The sequence below is a fragment of the Pocillopora damicornis genome, chromosome 14 (genome assembly GCF_964200805.1).
Source record: "Pocillopora damicornis chromosome 14, jaPocDami1.2, whole genome shotgun sequence".
Classification (NCBI taxonomy): Eukaryota; Metazoa; Cnidaria; class Anthozoa; order Scleractinia; family Pocilloporidae; genus Pocillopora; species Pocillopora damicornis.
Window position 1 is genome coordinate 4,991,143 of NC_142683.1, and position 15,134 is coordinate 5,006,276.

Genomic DNA, 15,134 nt, shown 5'->3' on the forward strand with positions numbered 1-15,134 from the left:
AGTTCGAAAACGTCTGATCAAAAATAAACTCAATGCACCAGATTAATAAGACTAAAATGTTTTATTTCACGAATTAAACCACAAGTCGTTTATATTTGGCAAAAGTAACCAGTGTAAACATTCACTATATTACTGATAACATCGAACTTAGTGTCGTGGGAACAGAATTTATATTACATGCATGGCATACGGTGAACAAGACTAAAATGTTACAATGCCATTTTTAACGCCGACACTGTCGTACTGTCGTACTGTCGTACTGTCGTAACTATCACAACAAACTGACTAATAGAATGTATAAAACTTGAGTAGGAAATTTTTTCTCCATCGTTTCAAATGCCTCTTTTTTTTAATTTCTACCCAGAATCTTCCAGGAAATTCTTCATTACAGGAAAAGTATAAAGCGGCTTGAACACATCTTCCCAAAGTTTCAGGGAAATTTCGGGGTCGATGGTTTGCCAATCCACCTCGGAGTCGAATTTCTCGAACCCCGGTGGACTTTCCATCTGCAGTTTCTTCAGTCTTCTTTCAGCCGCCATTGTGGTCGTCTGCGCCGGTTCTTCACCTTTAGAGTTTTTGTTGTTTTCAAAATGAAGATGTTGGAGATCGATATCACGTTTCTCTTCCTTACCTCTGAAACTATGACGTTTGTTTAAGCTCCATCGTCCGGGGCATGTGATAAATTTTTTCAGCGAGATGCCTAAAATCTTTTTTCTTTCTTCTTTTTCTTTCACTTGCTTTGTGAAACATTTGCCCATTTTGACCAACACTTTTCGACGTCCTTGATAGGAAGCGTACCTTTTTTCCACCTAGACAAATTCGGAAAGTCACAGTTAAGGTAAGTCTCCCGGGAAGATTTAAATCAATGGTTTAAAAAGATATTTCTTACTGTTACGATGTCTTCAAAATGCTGGAAGTCTGTTTTTCCTCTTCGGTTTTTCTCTCGAAATGAACCGAGAGTTGTTGCGAAAAACAAACTAGGTGGTATGGTAACCAACCAAATCACTCGATCCAGCTCTCCAGAATTCAGCTTGTCTGTATAGTACGACGAACAGTTAAAGGTATTCAAAATGGTTGAATAACCTTAAATCATTAGAGATAAATTGATACAAACACCCTTTTTGAGTCACGGTGCCCAAGGCAATGTAGACTCCATGTTATCGTCCCCTTTGATTCCACCAATGCACATTCCCATCATTCGACCTCGTCTCGGTCCATGACAACGCAAAAAAAAAGAAAAAAAAAAAAGATAAATGATAATTTACTTGAGTGGCCAGGCTCGTAAACCCTTTAACTCCCATGACTGACCAAGGCAAAATTTCTCCTCACAATATTCGATACAATATCAAGTGTGCAAGTAATTAGAATTAAAAAAAAAAGATCTGTCAAGGGATATTTGTTGATCCAATACCAAATTCTCTGACCCAACATCACAAGAACTGTATGACAGACAGTAAGGAGAATTGCTAATAAAATCTTTGGAGTGAAAGAGTTAAAGGAGAAATGTTGAAGGGAAGAGGGAGTGAATGAGACAAAAGAAATACTCAATTCTTAAACTCCTCTCCCTCTATTTTCACTCCTTTAGCGACGATTGATCTCCCATCCATATCCCCCTGAAAACCAGGTGATCCCTGCAAAATCCTCGGAACCCCCCCCCTTCCTTCTCCTTAGGCGATGGCAAGAAACGATAGATAAATGTCAATCCCTCAGAAGATTTTGTTTGTAAGACAATGTTCGTTCCTCTTCATTGGTTTATTGGTTTTCCTGAAAGAGTGTTTCGTAGAGTTTCATTAAAACCATTCCATGAAAGATCTTTCTCCTTGCATTCTCATCTCTTCTTTCTTGTGTTTTTCTCTAAAAGAGAGTTATTGAAATCAGAGGGTTTCCGCGCTATCTCGTTTGATGTAATATGTTTCTTAATTTTGTTGATGTTTCCTAATTGTTTCTGCCGGCGTGTATCTCAACGGGGTTCCGTGATAAGTATAAGCGAAAGATGTTATGCTCCTCTGTAGTTGTTGTTGTATGAAAAACATAAAAAGTTACTTCAAATCCGTGTCCGCGTGAATGTGACGATTTTAAGAAAAAAATGATTAAGAATGCTTTTATATTTTTACTTGCGTTTCTGAAGGTTCCTTCGCAAAAATGGACGGTTTATTCAAGTCTTCAAAGTTATTCATGCGCAGTACTAACTAAATATGTCAAACCAGTAAACCATGTGATCTGCTTCTGAATTAAGTTACACCCGGTGCAAGCAATAATATTTAGCCGTTCCGTTGAGGGAATAACTTGGCGTCGGAAACCTAAAGGTAAAGCATATTTACAGTATAAATTTTTTTGATCTGCAATTGTCACTTGAAGTCTAGCGGGAACAAACACATTCGAAATAATTTTGTCTATGTAAGACTTTTTTTTGTCTAAGTGACGTTTCAAACCTTGAATTCAAAACTCGTTGTGAGTTGTAAACTTTAAGTTGCTAGCCAAAGGTTTTTGTCTGAAAAAAATTTAAGGGACCTACCTGTATTGCAACTACCCGCTAAAATTTTTAATCGTCGCATTACGTGGTCTGTATTAGTTTGTTTCGCACAGACCTCATTGAATCCTACGCCTCAGAAGTCAGGTGAGATCAAGAGAAGACCAGCTCCATTTTCGTTGGTTCTTTTGACGAAGAAACTCAACAATTCTCGATCGCTCAAATCCAACGCGAATGATAAAATGAAGGTTAACGTTTTTGTTATAATAAATATCTCACGATAGCGATATAAGGAGGACACTGGTAAGTTCGCGCGTTGTGTTTCACGGTCCTCTAAAAACGGACCTGTACTCAGACTATTTGCAAACTTTACCTCTAAGTTGTCTTTGTTGTTGTCTTTTTAATTTCATTACGTATTGAAGACAACACACTTAAGCTCAAGAGACCATATAATTTTATATTCGCTTTTAAAATTATGACCTTAACTGCGTTTTGAGAGTCCAAAGAGCAAACGAACCTTTAGAAAATTTGTCTTCAAATTTGCAAACACTTTGTCTGTGGACGCCGCCATTTTGAATCTTGCTCAGTAACCATGCCGCCTACCTGTGACATTGAAAGATCCCGCTTCTCTTCTTTTTCCTTTGAGCGCCCGAGATTGGTTTAAAAATTAGCCAGAGGAGGGATCGAGGAGCAGCTGTTTGTGAGCCGCGCGTTGTGGTTTCGCGCCATTTAAGCAAATATGCAATGGCCGAGTTGTTTTCAATTGAATGTTCAGCAATATTAGATACAATTTTCGGGGGGCTCGGAATCTCTTTGAAATCTCAAATTGCGGTAAGTGATTAATTTCATTTCTACCTTTTGATGGCAGAGATAACAATTCAGATGTTTGTACCTCTGAAACGCGGAAAAGCGAGGTTAATGAAGCAGGTTATTTTAACCATATTTAGCTCATTCTTCTCTAATTTAAAACAAGGTCACCTTCAAATATGCTGCTTGATCAGTTAAAAACAATGAATGATGTCGTCAAATTTTGTCCGATATATACTACTCCCTTAAAGAGAGAAGAAAGGTCTCATTTCCTTTAGAAAAGCAACAGTTACTCTTCTACATACAAACACTCCTTGTAATGTACTCTCCCTTGTTTCATTGTTTATTTTTCTGTGAGGGGAACTAATGTATATCGAATCTAAAGGAGGAATGTCATTATCCGGAGAAAAAGAAAGAAATGATGGTTCATCAGGGGCTTGTAATACCATAAAAATTTCTTAGCCAGAGTTTCATATCTATATTCAAGATGTGGACAGCATATTTCCAAGTCATTTTGGCCTCAGTGTCGTCGTCTTCAACTTGGGAGTGAGCTTTCCCTGTCGGTTTAGAATAAACATCACGAAATAAATAGCAGTTCAGAAGCAGTAAAAAATAGCCAGCAACGATTAAATTTTTCAATTAACTTTCGACGGAATAAATGAATTCTATACAGCTGTTTCGGAGAGGGTGTTCGTTGCTACCATGGAGATGGACGCTGCCGATTAGAAATAAAACATTTTTATTCTAGAGTTTTGCGGCTTTCCGAACTGCCAAGATGTAGGGTAAGGCCAAGGACTACGATATGTTACTATGTTGGAAGAGTCCGTTGAAGTGAAACAAATTGGCATAACTTACTTTACGTACATATTGTACTCGTTAGAGATGATAAGGAATCTCTCGCTTTCAAGTTTATATGGACTCTGAATGGGCTATTTGTTGATAAGTTTAAATTGTCCGTGGCAACTTATTTTACTTCCAAATTTTGTCGTTTTTAGCCCAAGAAAGACAATGTAGGTATAACGAAGAAAGCTAATGTTCAAACTAAAATATTCCTTCTGTCGACAGAATTTCTTTTTCATTTTTGTAAAACATGTGACTAGATCTGAATTGCGCGTGTTCAGTTCAACCTTTGTTTAAATGCAAGTTACGATTAAAGAAAGAGCTCTTTTGGGGTGTCACCCGCCTTGCATAAGTGATATTTGAATTGTTTTTGGACGTAAGTTATAACACGTTTACCATGATGTCTGTGATAACAAAACAGCCGAAGTAAGACATTTCAACTTCCGTTAATCAAAGCTATACACTTTAAGAAGCTTTGGTCAGTATAAAGAACTTTATCTCCAGTCACGCTGATTGAGGGTCTGCTATCATCCAAATAATTCATCAGCTTCTATTTGCTTTTTATGTTTTTTAAAACACCGAACTCCTGCGTTGTAACATTAAAGCTTTAGTTTGCAATAAGTTGAGTTGCATTCTCAACCTTGCCGCTTTCAATTCGTTTAGGTGTTTATAACTTTCCAGTCTGTTGATCGAAGTAATCGCTAATAAATGAATGTTTATGGAAAATTCAATTAGAGCGGGAAAAAACAGAATTTTAAGGTGATACCTAGGGTGGTTTGTGCTGTTTAAAATCAGCGGTTCGAACTCTTAATTCTGTGGCTGGATCCTATCTAGTGCACAATTTTGAAAAGATTCTGTTCGTTGTACTTGAGTTGTGGTGAAAATAAGGCCTGAAAAAATTCAGGCCTGCACGGGATTTGAACCCATGATCTTTGCGATACCGGTGAAGTACTCTACCAAGTGAGCTAACAAGCCAAATGGGAGTAAGTCATTATGATGGTTCCAAATAAACCCGCAAAGTGATGAATAACCAACTGTGGATATATGAAAATCACATATGGGAACTGCGGATAAAGAAGTTAATATGAGATCGCTTTCATTTCCATTTCTTTTACCGCAGTTCACATATATGATTTCGTGTAAGTCTCTTCAAACCTTAGTGCATGACCATTCAAGTGAAAATCACTGAACATTACAGTGACGTGGTGCTGTTTACCATGCTGTAAAAGATGCCACTGCTTCCTATTCTGTGGATGAAACCTTGGAGTGCGACTATTTAGATGAAAGCTACTGAGCATCACTACTTTGACGTGGCAATGATTATCATGCTGTTTAAAGTAGTTGTAGCCATTCAGTGTTGGAATAACTGCAAAAGTCTTTCATGTAGGTGTGTTTACATATTAAGCTGTACATGGCAGTTCAAACTATTAAGTCTGTAGATGAAGCCCAAGAGTGTAATTATTCCAATGAAAGTTACTCATGAACAGGGGCGATTTCATGTGATGGCATTTATGGTGCTTTGCCAGGTAGCTATCCGGTTTATTGTGATATGTGGTGATTTTAAAATGATCAATTGAGCATTAATTTCATATTCACAAAGCTGTACTGGTTGGTTCCAAGGTTATGTCTGTACATGAAACCTTGGGTTGTGACCATTCATTTGAAAGCTATCAAGCCTTACTCTCATGTGGTACTGGTTATCATGCTCATTTGTGGAAGTTGATGCAAACTTTTAGTTTTGAGGATTAAATCTAGTACTGGGTGACCGTTCAAATGAACGATAAACTGAGCAGTACTTTTATTTGGTACTATTTAGCAGCTCTTTATCATGCTCCACTTTAATAAGTAAGTGCAGCTGCTTATACTTTATTAGGTACAATCTACATTACCATCTACATTAGCTTTTCCGGTTGTTGGTAAAACCTTCAGACATGATACAAAAAAGCCACAAAGCAGTACTTTCGTCTGGAAATATTTTTCGTTCTGGTTTTGATGGTCTGTGGATAAAACATAATTTTGTGAAATTTTGAATAGTACTGAACTACTGATAAATCTTTCATGTTGAGGAGAATTTGAGTCTGTTTAACGTCGGTTTATCATTTCGAGCACACCTGTCTACGGGTACAGTACAAGTTAATCGCGTTCTAAAACTCTTTGTACAATAGTGTATAACGTAATTAAGTTCTCTTAAAGTTGTCGTTAATTGTTAATTGCACAGATGTTGACAGGTTTGATTTGTAATGCACATATTCAGTTTTGTCAAAAGCTATTGATAATATATGTTTTGGTTACAAAGTCAAAGTACCTAGCTTAAAGCTTGACTTGCCTTGGCTGCCATAAAAACTTCCGGCCAGTTTTTTTTTTTCTGTTTTTTTCGTAGCTGAAACTGTTATTACACAGTAACTTCTCAAGTAAATGCCATAAGACTGATTAAATATATGCAAATTTGTTCAAGCATTTTCTTTTTGTAACAACGGGTTCAACCACTATCCTGCCATGTGGAGATTATAAGAACAAGAAACCTTGAGCCTTAAAATTCTAAATTATGAAGAAGCGCGGCTAATTACAGAACAGTGTGGTTAATTGTACGCCAATTGATCATAATGGCAAATGGCCAGTTCAGGCCCTTAAAACCATTGTTACACTATTGTTTCAACTGGCGGAAGGTCAAAATTGAATCTTCTCGCATACTCTAGAAGTGATTCGATTTCTCCGATTGATCAAATAGTTTTTCCAAGGTGTACGTTAGCGCTGTCATTTCGTTACATCAATGTAGCCTGAGTTCGATTAGAAGCGAACTGAGTTCTCAATAGAAACCAAAAACTGCTTTTGTGAGTGTGAACTTGACTGGGGAACAGTAGTTTTACGCGAAGCTTTTCTTTTAAATCCTAAAATCCTTTAGGCAAAGCAATCATCTATGACAAGGTTACTCTTAGTTGTTATTTTTATTCAAACCTTGTTTTAAACTGCAAATATTTTATCTGAGTTAATCCATTCTAACCAAGCAGTTCTCAAATTAAAATTGGTTGAGAAGCGATGAATAATGAGGTTGAATTAATATTTTTCTTAACGCTGTGCGCGGCTGATTGTAAAAAAATTTGATCCGCTTTGTCCAATTTTTTTTTATCATTTACAACCTATTTTGCGAAACTAGATGTATTTATTTCCACTTTCATTCTTACTGGCTGTGAAATCAAGATTAATACGGAATACCGTACTTTCGATTTGTTAGCTTGTTTACTTAAGCTTTTGATCTAGAATATGTCCGTTTATTAAAATTTGGTCAAACTCAAAGATGTTTCGAGGCCATTTACTAAGAGCGGAATTGACTCACGGTGTCGTGATTTTCTCAGCCTTGGTAAGGTTCGCTTTCTCTCCGTCAAGTTCTCCTGACTATGGTCATGGAGAAATTTGTAATGAAATCTTCAAATTCGTGTCTGCGTGAGACTTCAACGTTAACTTGAAAAACGTCTTTGTAAAGGTTTTCAATTCTAATTCTCTAAATTAGGTGCATTGTTTACCAACAGTATACGAGGGACTAAGCGAAAGCATGTGCCATCGAGGTGTCTTTGTTCCAACCATGTGTCTTAAAGTGATCTTAAATTTCAACCGTGGGAACTTTTCCGCGGCCTTTTTAACGTTCCTCTTTGTCCAATCAGCATTAAGCTCCCCACCTGCCGTTGATTTAACTACAGGGATCATATCTGCCTATTGTTTACGCAGAACTATCTGGCATTGACGTAAAGAGACAACAAAAAATGGAGTAACCTTTTCCCGTATCGCAACAAATAAACGCCACTGTGAAACACCATAAGTCGTCAAAAGAAGTGGGCTTTTAAATTCTATCAGAGAAGAGCTCTTTAACTCACTCTGAATTCTTTCTTACGATAAAATTCGATTTTTGAAAAAGCCATCATTGATCTTTATCCATGTTAATAATAAAAACGACTGCACAATGGAAAAGCTTTGTTTCCAAAAGCAATATTCCTTTCGCGGTTGCCTGGATAAGGGCTAAGGAATATGTTTTCTGGCGAATGAGATTTACATGTGGCGAGCAGCAACAATAGAAGATAGAACGAAATGAAAGGACCTCGCTATATCGAATGCTAAGTCATTAAAGGCAAATAAAAGTGCTTACAAAACAATTGTTCCCTCTTGCTGAGAAATGCTTTGGTTTTTTCTTCATTCTTATGTCACTTTAGTGCCGTGTCTTGGAGCCAGCTTGACTTAAGGGTCACTTCTGATTGGTTGAAGAAAGCTCTGTTTTGTTCCCCATCGTAAATAAAATCAAGAATGGATCATTGCCTTAGCTAACAAAATTCAACGTCTGGTCGTAAAATACGCTAGTCAAATATTTGCGTTCGACTAAAAAGGAGTGATCGTATTTTCCTTGACATAATCTCTTAAGTCGTGGTAAGTGGTGTTTTCTAACATTTCCAGTGATTTTCTTTACCTTGGAAATTAGGCTTATCAGAATTTAAAGGGTTATGGAATTTTTAAACCGGCGACTCTATTGCGAAATATTTTTTTTCTTTCAAGGATGTACTTCCGAGAGTTTTTGTTGAGTTACGTATTCACGTTTTTGTCTTTGATATTGGTTTACAGTTGCTAAGGTACATGTTTGGGACATCCTCCGGTAGTAGGCCTACATTTGGTGTCACTATGGAAGAAACAGCATCTCCAAATCAGTGGTTTTTTCAGGATACCAAGAATTTCTCAGCGACGGCGACCCCAAGCCTTGCGATGCCGGCGGTGAACCCATTGACAAGCTGTAATGAGCAGCAGTACTACCCACACGAAGTTTCTAATGATCAACCTAAGAAATCTGCCAAAAGTACCTCCCTTGAGCCACGATTACGCCGTATTAGGGCCAATAACAGAGAGAGGAGGCGTATACAAGCAATTAACGATGCAATGGAAGCTCTAAGAAAAGCTATCCCAAGCACAAACAATAAACGTAAATTGACTAAATTAGAACTTTTGCGACTCGCGCAAGAATACATAAGACAACTCTCAGAAATGCTTTGTTCAAGCACGTCTCCTTTCGAAGATGAAGTTGTAAATGTAAGTTTTTCCTACCCTGCTTACACAAATTATTTTCCAGAGACTTGCTTTACAAATTAGAGCTTTTTTGTATGAAATAAGTTGAGTTACGGTACTAAAAAACAGAGAACTTCATCAGCGGAACCGATAAAAATCTTCGGAGAAGCATGGTCGATGTTCCTTACTGCCTGGTTGACACGGGGTGTAATTTTTTTCTATCGAAATTTGTAAACAAGTCAGACACACAGAAAGTGCATATGATCTAACTGCAGTGCGGTGATGAATGTAATATTTAACAAGTTGTAAAAAGGTCGATGTCTAAATGGGTAAAAAAAGATTTCACAGTACCTTATATTATCTTTCCCAATATCCGAAATCTATAGGAAAGCTTTGTCCCCCAATAAAATACATGAATGGAATTAAACGCCTATGCTTCCTTACTATATCAGCTTTAATGGTTTAATTGAAGGGGAGGAAACATTTTGTAAATCAAGCTATTACAACAGCAAACAATAAAGACAAAAAAAATTGTGTCATACTCTCGTACGATCCATTTTTTTTTATAAAGTGAGTCTCGCTCAAGTTATTGTGTAATTACTGTTAGTAACATGGCCTTTAGAAGGTTTCCTAACAAGATTTTTCAACCTTAATGTACAGCAAACTTTTCTTTTTACATTTTTCAAATAACCTCCTCTGTTTTCAGCTCCTCTGAGTACTTTTTCAACAGTTCTTGCGCAATCTCTACAGAGGATGTTTCATGCATGTTGGATTAATGATTGTGAATTAAGTTTCCAATTAAAGAGAATTATTTAAAGTCCGGTTAACATGGTATAAGATACATAAAATATTGAATACCCTGACAAACATGTCTGCAAACAAAGTTGTTTTATTATTACTGACAAGGTCAAGTAATTCCAATACTTACAATTAGCACGTGGTGTCAAGTATAGCTTCCGATTTAACGGAAATCAACAGAGAAAACATCAATAGTTCATAAAAGAGGATATCCAAGCTTTTATTTATCGAAGTGTTTCCTTTTTTTCCGGTTCTTTTCGATAAAATTTTATTTGAATGTTGCACTCCTTAGATAACGCTCTTGAAAAAGAATCTTTATGACAACTGATCTTTATTTGCTCACTTTCGTTTCAAGTAAAAGACCACACCATTTCAAACTGTTCACATTTTTTCCCGCGACAACTCCACTTATCCCTTCAGGCAGCATTCAACCAAATCTGATGAATTCAGTGGTTGAGTTGAAAGGAGTTATTTACAATACTTGTGGCTTTGGATACAAAGGCCCTCTAAGTGATGATTGATATGTTTCTATGTAGGTACCAGAACTGCTAAATAAAATTCCCGTCAGGTTTTTCTCCATTCGTGTATTTTGAAACAGTGACCTTGGCCACGATTTCTGCCCTCTTTGAAAATAACTTTTACTAAAATTAGCTGGTGCCATCTTAGGGTTAAGACGCTTCTTTCACCAAACACTATGTTATATTTTTAGAAAAAAAAACACCGTAATTTGAATAAAATAACTTAAATCTTGACGCTGTCTGTTAGATTCTCTGGCTTATAAATTACTTTGACTCAGTTAAAGTAGTCCTAAGTATTTAAAACTTCGGGCCTCTCAGAAAAAGACCTAAGTAACCAAGTGTGTGATCAAGAATAAAAATAAACTCACTGTCAGAACTGGCAGCTGTTTTAGATAACAAAGAATATCACAAGCGAAACAAAAAAGTTTCAAATATTTTTGTGAAGAAAACCAACGCTGCGTGAGAAGTAGATCTACGAAATTAGAAGGTTTTTTTTTTTAAGAGAGTTCTTTGAACGCTTTGATGATGGTACCGCAAAACAACAAAGGCCATTGTTGATGTCTTCGTTCAAATCCGGATTTTAAAGTATGCAGTTTTAAAACTGAGTTCGAAGACATTTTCCAAATGAAATGAAGCATGAAGCATATGTGTGATGCATGTGTGGAACATGATCAACACATGCTCTTCAAAAGGGGAAACTCTTAACCAAGGCGGCTGGTCCAGGCGTGTCTAACAGGTGGTACGCCCATATGTGTCCCCGAACTTTATACTAGAGATCATCCTCAACTTGACTCTCTAAAGAAAGAGGCACATGCTTGAAAATTTAAACCAAGGTGTGTACAGTGTTGATTCGCTTACACGCTGTGCTGTATAGAGTAACAACGCCGGTGGATCGCGCGAAGTTTTTACACCCATTTCCGGACCACGCCTTTTTCCCTCGTGTCAATGTAATGCGATATTGGGTAAGCACGCCGGAGGCTAACTCCATTATAATTCTTTAATTCTCCAAAAGCGCCTTTGTTCATCACAAGTAGAGGAGAAATATTCCGCTGAGCTATACAGATTGATGGATGAATCGTACAATTAACGGCAAGATTTGATTTATAGAAGAACAAAGGCAGCCCTGCTGTTTTTGGGTTTTGACTTTCACGGCGCGAAATCATGTAATCTCTGTCAACTAGTGTCAGTACGTTCTTACAAGCATGCCGCAGATAAAATTTACGTTCTTCGACAGAAAAAACGCTTTCTTAATCTTGACAGCAACAATTTCTCGAGTGATATACTTCGTGAGCTAACTTAATCTTGACAGCAACATTTTCTTGGCTGATACACTTTGTAAGCTCACTACATACACAAACGGCTGTTTATCAGCTCGTGACGAGATCAAGAAATCATATTTAAAGGAACCATAAAATTCAGGCTCAAACCTTCACCTGCCTTGGACCAAAATTATTGCAACGATTAAGGTAGGCATTTCAATGTGTACATGTACGAAATTTAAAGTACTTATATCGTCACTCAACTGTTACATCTATTGTTAATACCACTCGTGCTCGGAGTTTAGAAGGTTTTAGGCCGGGGGGGGACAAAAACAAGCTCCCCGCCGAGAAAATCTTTTGGAGTACGCTTAACTCTGTGCGAAAGTTTGTTTCTCAGGTGAAAGCATTTGTGGCACGGTACGACCACGTTTAAGAAGGGCGTTAGTTTTGTAACTCAAGAGCACATGGCTTATAATTTCGTAAAACAGTGTACAGTTGTTGGCGACGGGAAAGTGGCATGTTATTGCAGATCAACCTCCAACACAAGTTAAAAAATCTAATGAGAACTGCGCAGTATTAAAAAAATCTGGAGAAATCTTGGGAAACAGTTTCCGAAAATCAATAGATACATCTTGAACATTCATTGTCCGTTTAGGAGTTAAAAGCTTTCCCCACCTCTCAATTTGATTGAATTACAATTTCGCTCTCTAAGACGATTTATGTTCATCACTGTTATTCAAATAGCGTTCCAAAGAATCAACAAATGTATCCTTGGTGAAAGAAAAGGAAGAAAAAAGGTACGTTTCCTCAGCTTTCACTTGAGTAGCCTAACTTGAATATCAATTCCAAATCCTTTGGCTTAGAATTTGAGAACAGAAACGCTTTAATTTTGACCTAAAAGATCGTCCAAGTTTACTTGGAATCAATTAATGCGCAAACAAAACAGAGACAATAGCAAGGGCTTTGCGATAGGTAAGAACTCGACAAAATTATCGTTTGCTACATCAAATCGTTATACATTAAAAGGGAAAAGTTTCTCTCGCTTCATCTCAGAGTTTTAGAAATTGAAGAGTTCCAAAGAACTTAGGTTGGTGACAAAAGTTTACATCTAAGGTAAGGAAAGGAAACGTACCACTTTGACATGTGAACATCTACTTTGAAGAAGCAAAAATGTAACTTGAATAACCTTGGAAATTAGTACAGACCAGTTTATCAAAACATCAGAGCTCCACGTGCTGTAAGCTTCCTTTTATTCGCTCATGCATGTAGGAATGCCATCGATAGAGCTCTACTTATATTCTTAAACTAAAGATGTATATTTTTCATCAAAAGACAGATCTTTTCATGAGATTAATTCAAGAAAGTTTTCGAGGCTTAAGTGATTGGAATCATTGAGAGTTCTCAACTGTTCTTTTTGAGTGCGAATTATTTGGAAAAAAAACACTTAATTTGCTCTTTTTCTGAGAGAGGCAGATTTCCACTTAGTGCCTCTTTTTAGTAATCTTTGTACATTTCAAAAATTATCGATTTCTACTTAAAGAAGCATAATATAACCGTGTGGTATAGTAATCTGCCTTCTATAAACTTTGCGGTTAGCCATGAATTGTATGTTATCATGAGAGAGGCAGGAGGCTACGAAAACAAATTAAAACATTACCTGAGATCAAAGAGCCATAGGAAATGTGACTGCCATAAAAGTACTCTTCACATGAACGAATATTCTCTTTAGTTGGGCCTGAAAAAAAAAAAAGAAAATTGTGACATGCCTTACTTTTTAAAATCGTCAATTAAGATAATTCATCTTTTGTGATCTCGAAGTATTTCACCATTGCGAAGCCTCTGAATACTACCGTGCCCAGAAACTCTTCGCTGCTCGTAAGGTTCAGAAGTTCTGAACTATAAATATACCTTGTAAAATTCTGTTTCTTTTGATTATTTGACACTGACAAAAACATCGTTATTCATTTATCGACCCGCTTTTGGTGGCGCTGAACTCCACGTGGTAAGGAGCTGACCCAAAATCCGACATGGAGAACTTAGATAAAAAAAAAACGATTCCCCGATTGCCAGTTTTCAAGCCTTTCAACTCATTAAAGTATTGAAAAGTTAGAGGAAGAATTAGAACGCTAAAGTTTACTATCGCTCAAAGAGTTTAATGAACTTTAAGATGATTGCTCGAGGATTGATTTCAGGAATACTCATTATTTTTTATTCACGCATGTTGAGACAGTTACACTCCGCAAACATTCATTAATATCGCCTCTGTTGTTCTATGATTCGTCGCGTGAACCATACTCATTGAAGTATACTACGTTCCAAAAATAGAATTCTAATACACTTCTTTTAAGAACAGAGACGAATTAGAACGAAGGTTAAGATATGATAGTGTTTCCTTCTCTGCTTCAAAACAAGAGACTGATCTCCATTCACTATACTGTCACTATACTCTTTACTATACTGTCGTGTTACTTTGCCGCCATGTGTGCTATGATAAATTGTCGCATCCAAAACCGTAAAAAATACAGTGAGAGAAAATTAGCTAATAAATCAATCAAAACAAACGCTCATGCTTGTTGTTCAAATGTCAAACAATGACTTGCATCCGCCAGAGAGCTACGGAACGAACTATGTAACAGAAAACACGACATCCCCGTGCAGTAAATATGAGCTCCAAAGCTTTTCTCATTGCCCCTAAAAAACAAGAAAGGGTTACCTAAAATTCCACGCAAATGATCCTTAAAACCAGCTCGTGTACATACATTTCATTTGAAAGGCGTCTGTCTTTGAGCTAAAGCCATTGTTCATTTGGAAGGCTCAGTGACGAAGTAAGATATTCTCGTAGAAGGCACTTAAAGTAACTTTCATTTAGTAAAACATGCTGTTTCCACTACGGCTTCCGTTCAAAACAACTTCTGCCTTGATTAAATTCCTTCCTACATTATTCTTCCCATACAATACTTGTTTTTATTTCGCTTGAGTTGCTTCGCTACGCATATCGACTCGGAACGCAAGAATGAGCTATTTTAAGATCTCATGGTGTTTAGGCAAAGTAAAACGGCAGTGAGAGATTACTCAACGTACGGTCCTTTAGGTTTCTTTGTACAGCTAGAAGCTTGGTATTCTCTACCTTAAGGTAGCCGAGAAACAATTATGACAACTGTAATGAAATTTCCATGAAAGAATTTTTTTTCCCTATGGAACTCTGATGAATTAGCGAAATTGCACCCCAACAAAGAACAAAACAAACGCGCCTAGGCGGAAAACCACAGCTGGAGTAAAATTAAAATCCAGAATGACGTGCTTTTGTCTTTTTAAAGGGACAACTGGGCAAACAATGGCGTTTACTCCTGGTGCTAATCTTCTAGGGCAGCTTGCCAATTAGATGGCAATTAAATGGATTAC

At 37.1% G+C, this 15,134-nt stretch overlaps 2 protein-coding genes across 4 annotated transcripts; both read right to left on the reverse strand.

Moving 5' to 3' along the window:
* Positions 1-356: 356 nt before the first annotated feature.
* Positions 357-1,078, reverse strand: LOC149034116 (uncharacterized). The gene is made up of 2 exons (XM_089193095.1): positions 890-1,078; positions 357-809 (listed from the first exon to the last, which is right to left on the reverse strand). Exon 2 carries the CDS (start codon positions 756-758, stop codon positions 357-359), a length of 402 nt encoding a protein of 133 aa, XP_089049221.1. The 5' UTR covers positions 759-809; positions 890-1,078.
* Positions 1,078-14,676, reverse strand: LOC149034117 (uncharacterized). Of its 3 annotated transcripts, XM_089193094.1 has the most exons (4): positions 14,492-14,676; positions 13,390-13,467; positions 6,007-6,114; positions 1,078-3,834 (listed from the first exon to the last, which is right to left on the reverse strand). In XM_089193094.1, the coding sequence occupies exons 1-4, from the start codon at positions 14,535-14,537 to the stop codon at positions 3,707-3,709; spliced, it is 360 nt and encodes a 119-aa protein (XP_089049220.1). In that variant the 5' UTR covers positions 14,538-14,676; the 3' UTR covers positions 1,078-3,706. The 3 variants fall into 3 exon arrangements, 1 of the variants encoding a protein (XP_089049220.1); XR_016182732.1 differs by lacking the exon at positions 6,007-6,114 and having other exon boundaries at positions 3,694-3,834; positions 14,446-14,668; XR_016182733.1 differs by lacking the exon at positions 1,078-3,834 and having other exon boundaries at positions 6,066-6,114; positions 14,446-14,676.
* Between the last annotated feature and the right edge of the window lie 458 nt (positions 14,677-15,134).

Bases quoted from the DNA above. Each gene is read 5' to 3' on its own strand.
- LOC149034116 (XM_089193095.1), bottom strand. From the start codon at position 758: ATGGGCAAATGTTTCACAAAGCAAGTGAAAGAAAAAGAAGAAAGAAAA.
- LOC149034117 (XM_089193094.1), bottom strand. From the start codon at position 14,537: ATGAACAATGGCTTTAGCTCAAAGACAGACGCCTTTCAAATGAAAT. The intron at 13,468-14,491 runs GTATGTACACGA...TTTTTTTTTCAG, and splicing joins AGACGCCTTTCAAATGAAAT to GCCCAACTAAAGAGAATATT. The intron at 6,115-13,389 runs GTAATGTTTTAA...TTTTATCCACAG, and splicing joins CTATGGCTCTTTGATCTCAG to ACCATCAAAACCAGAACGAA.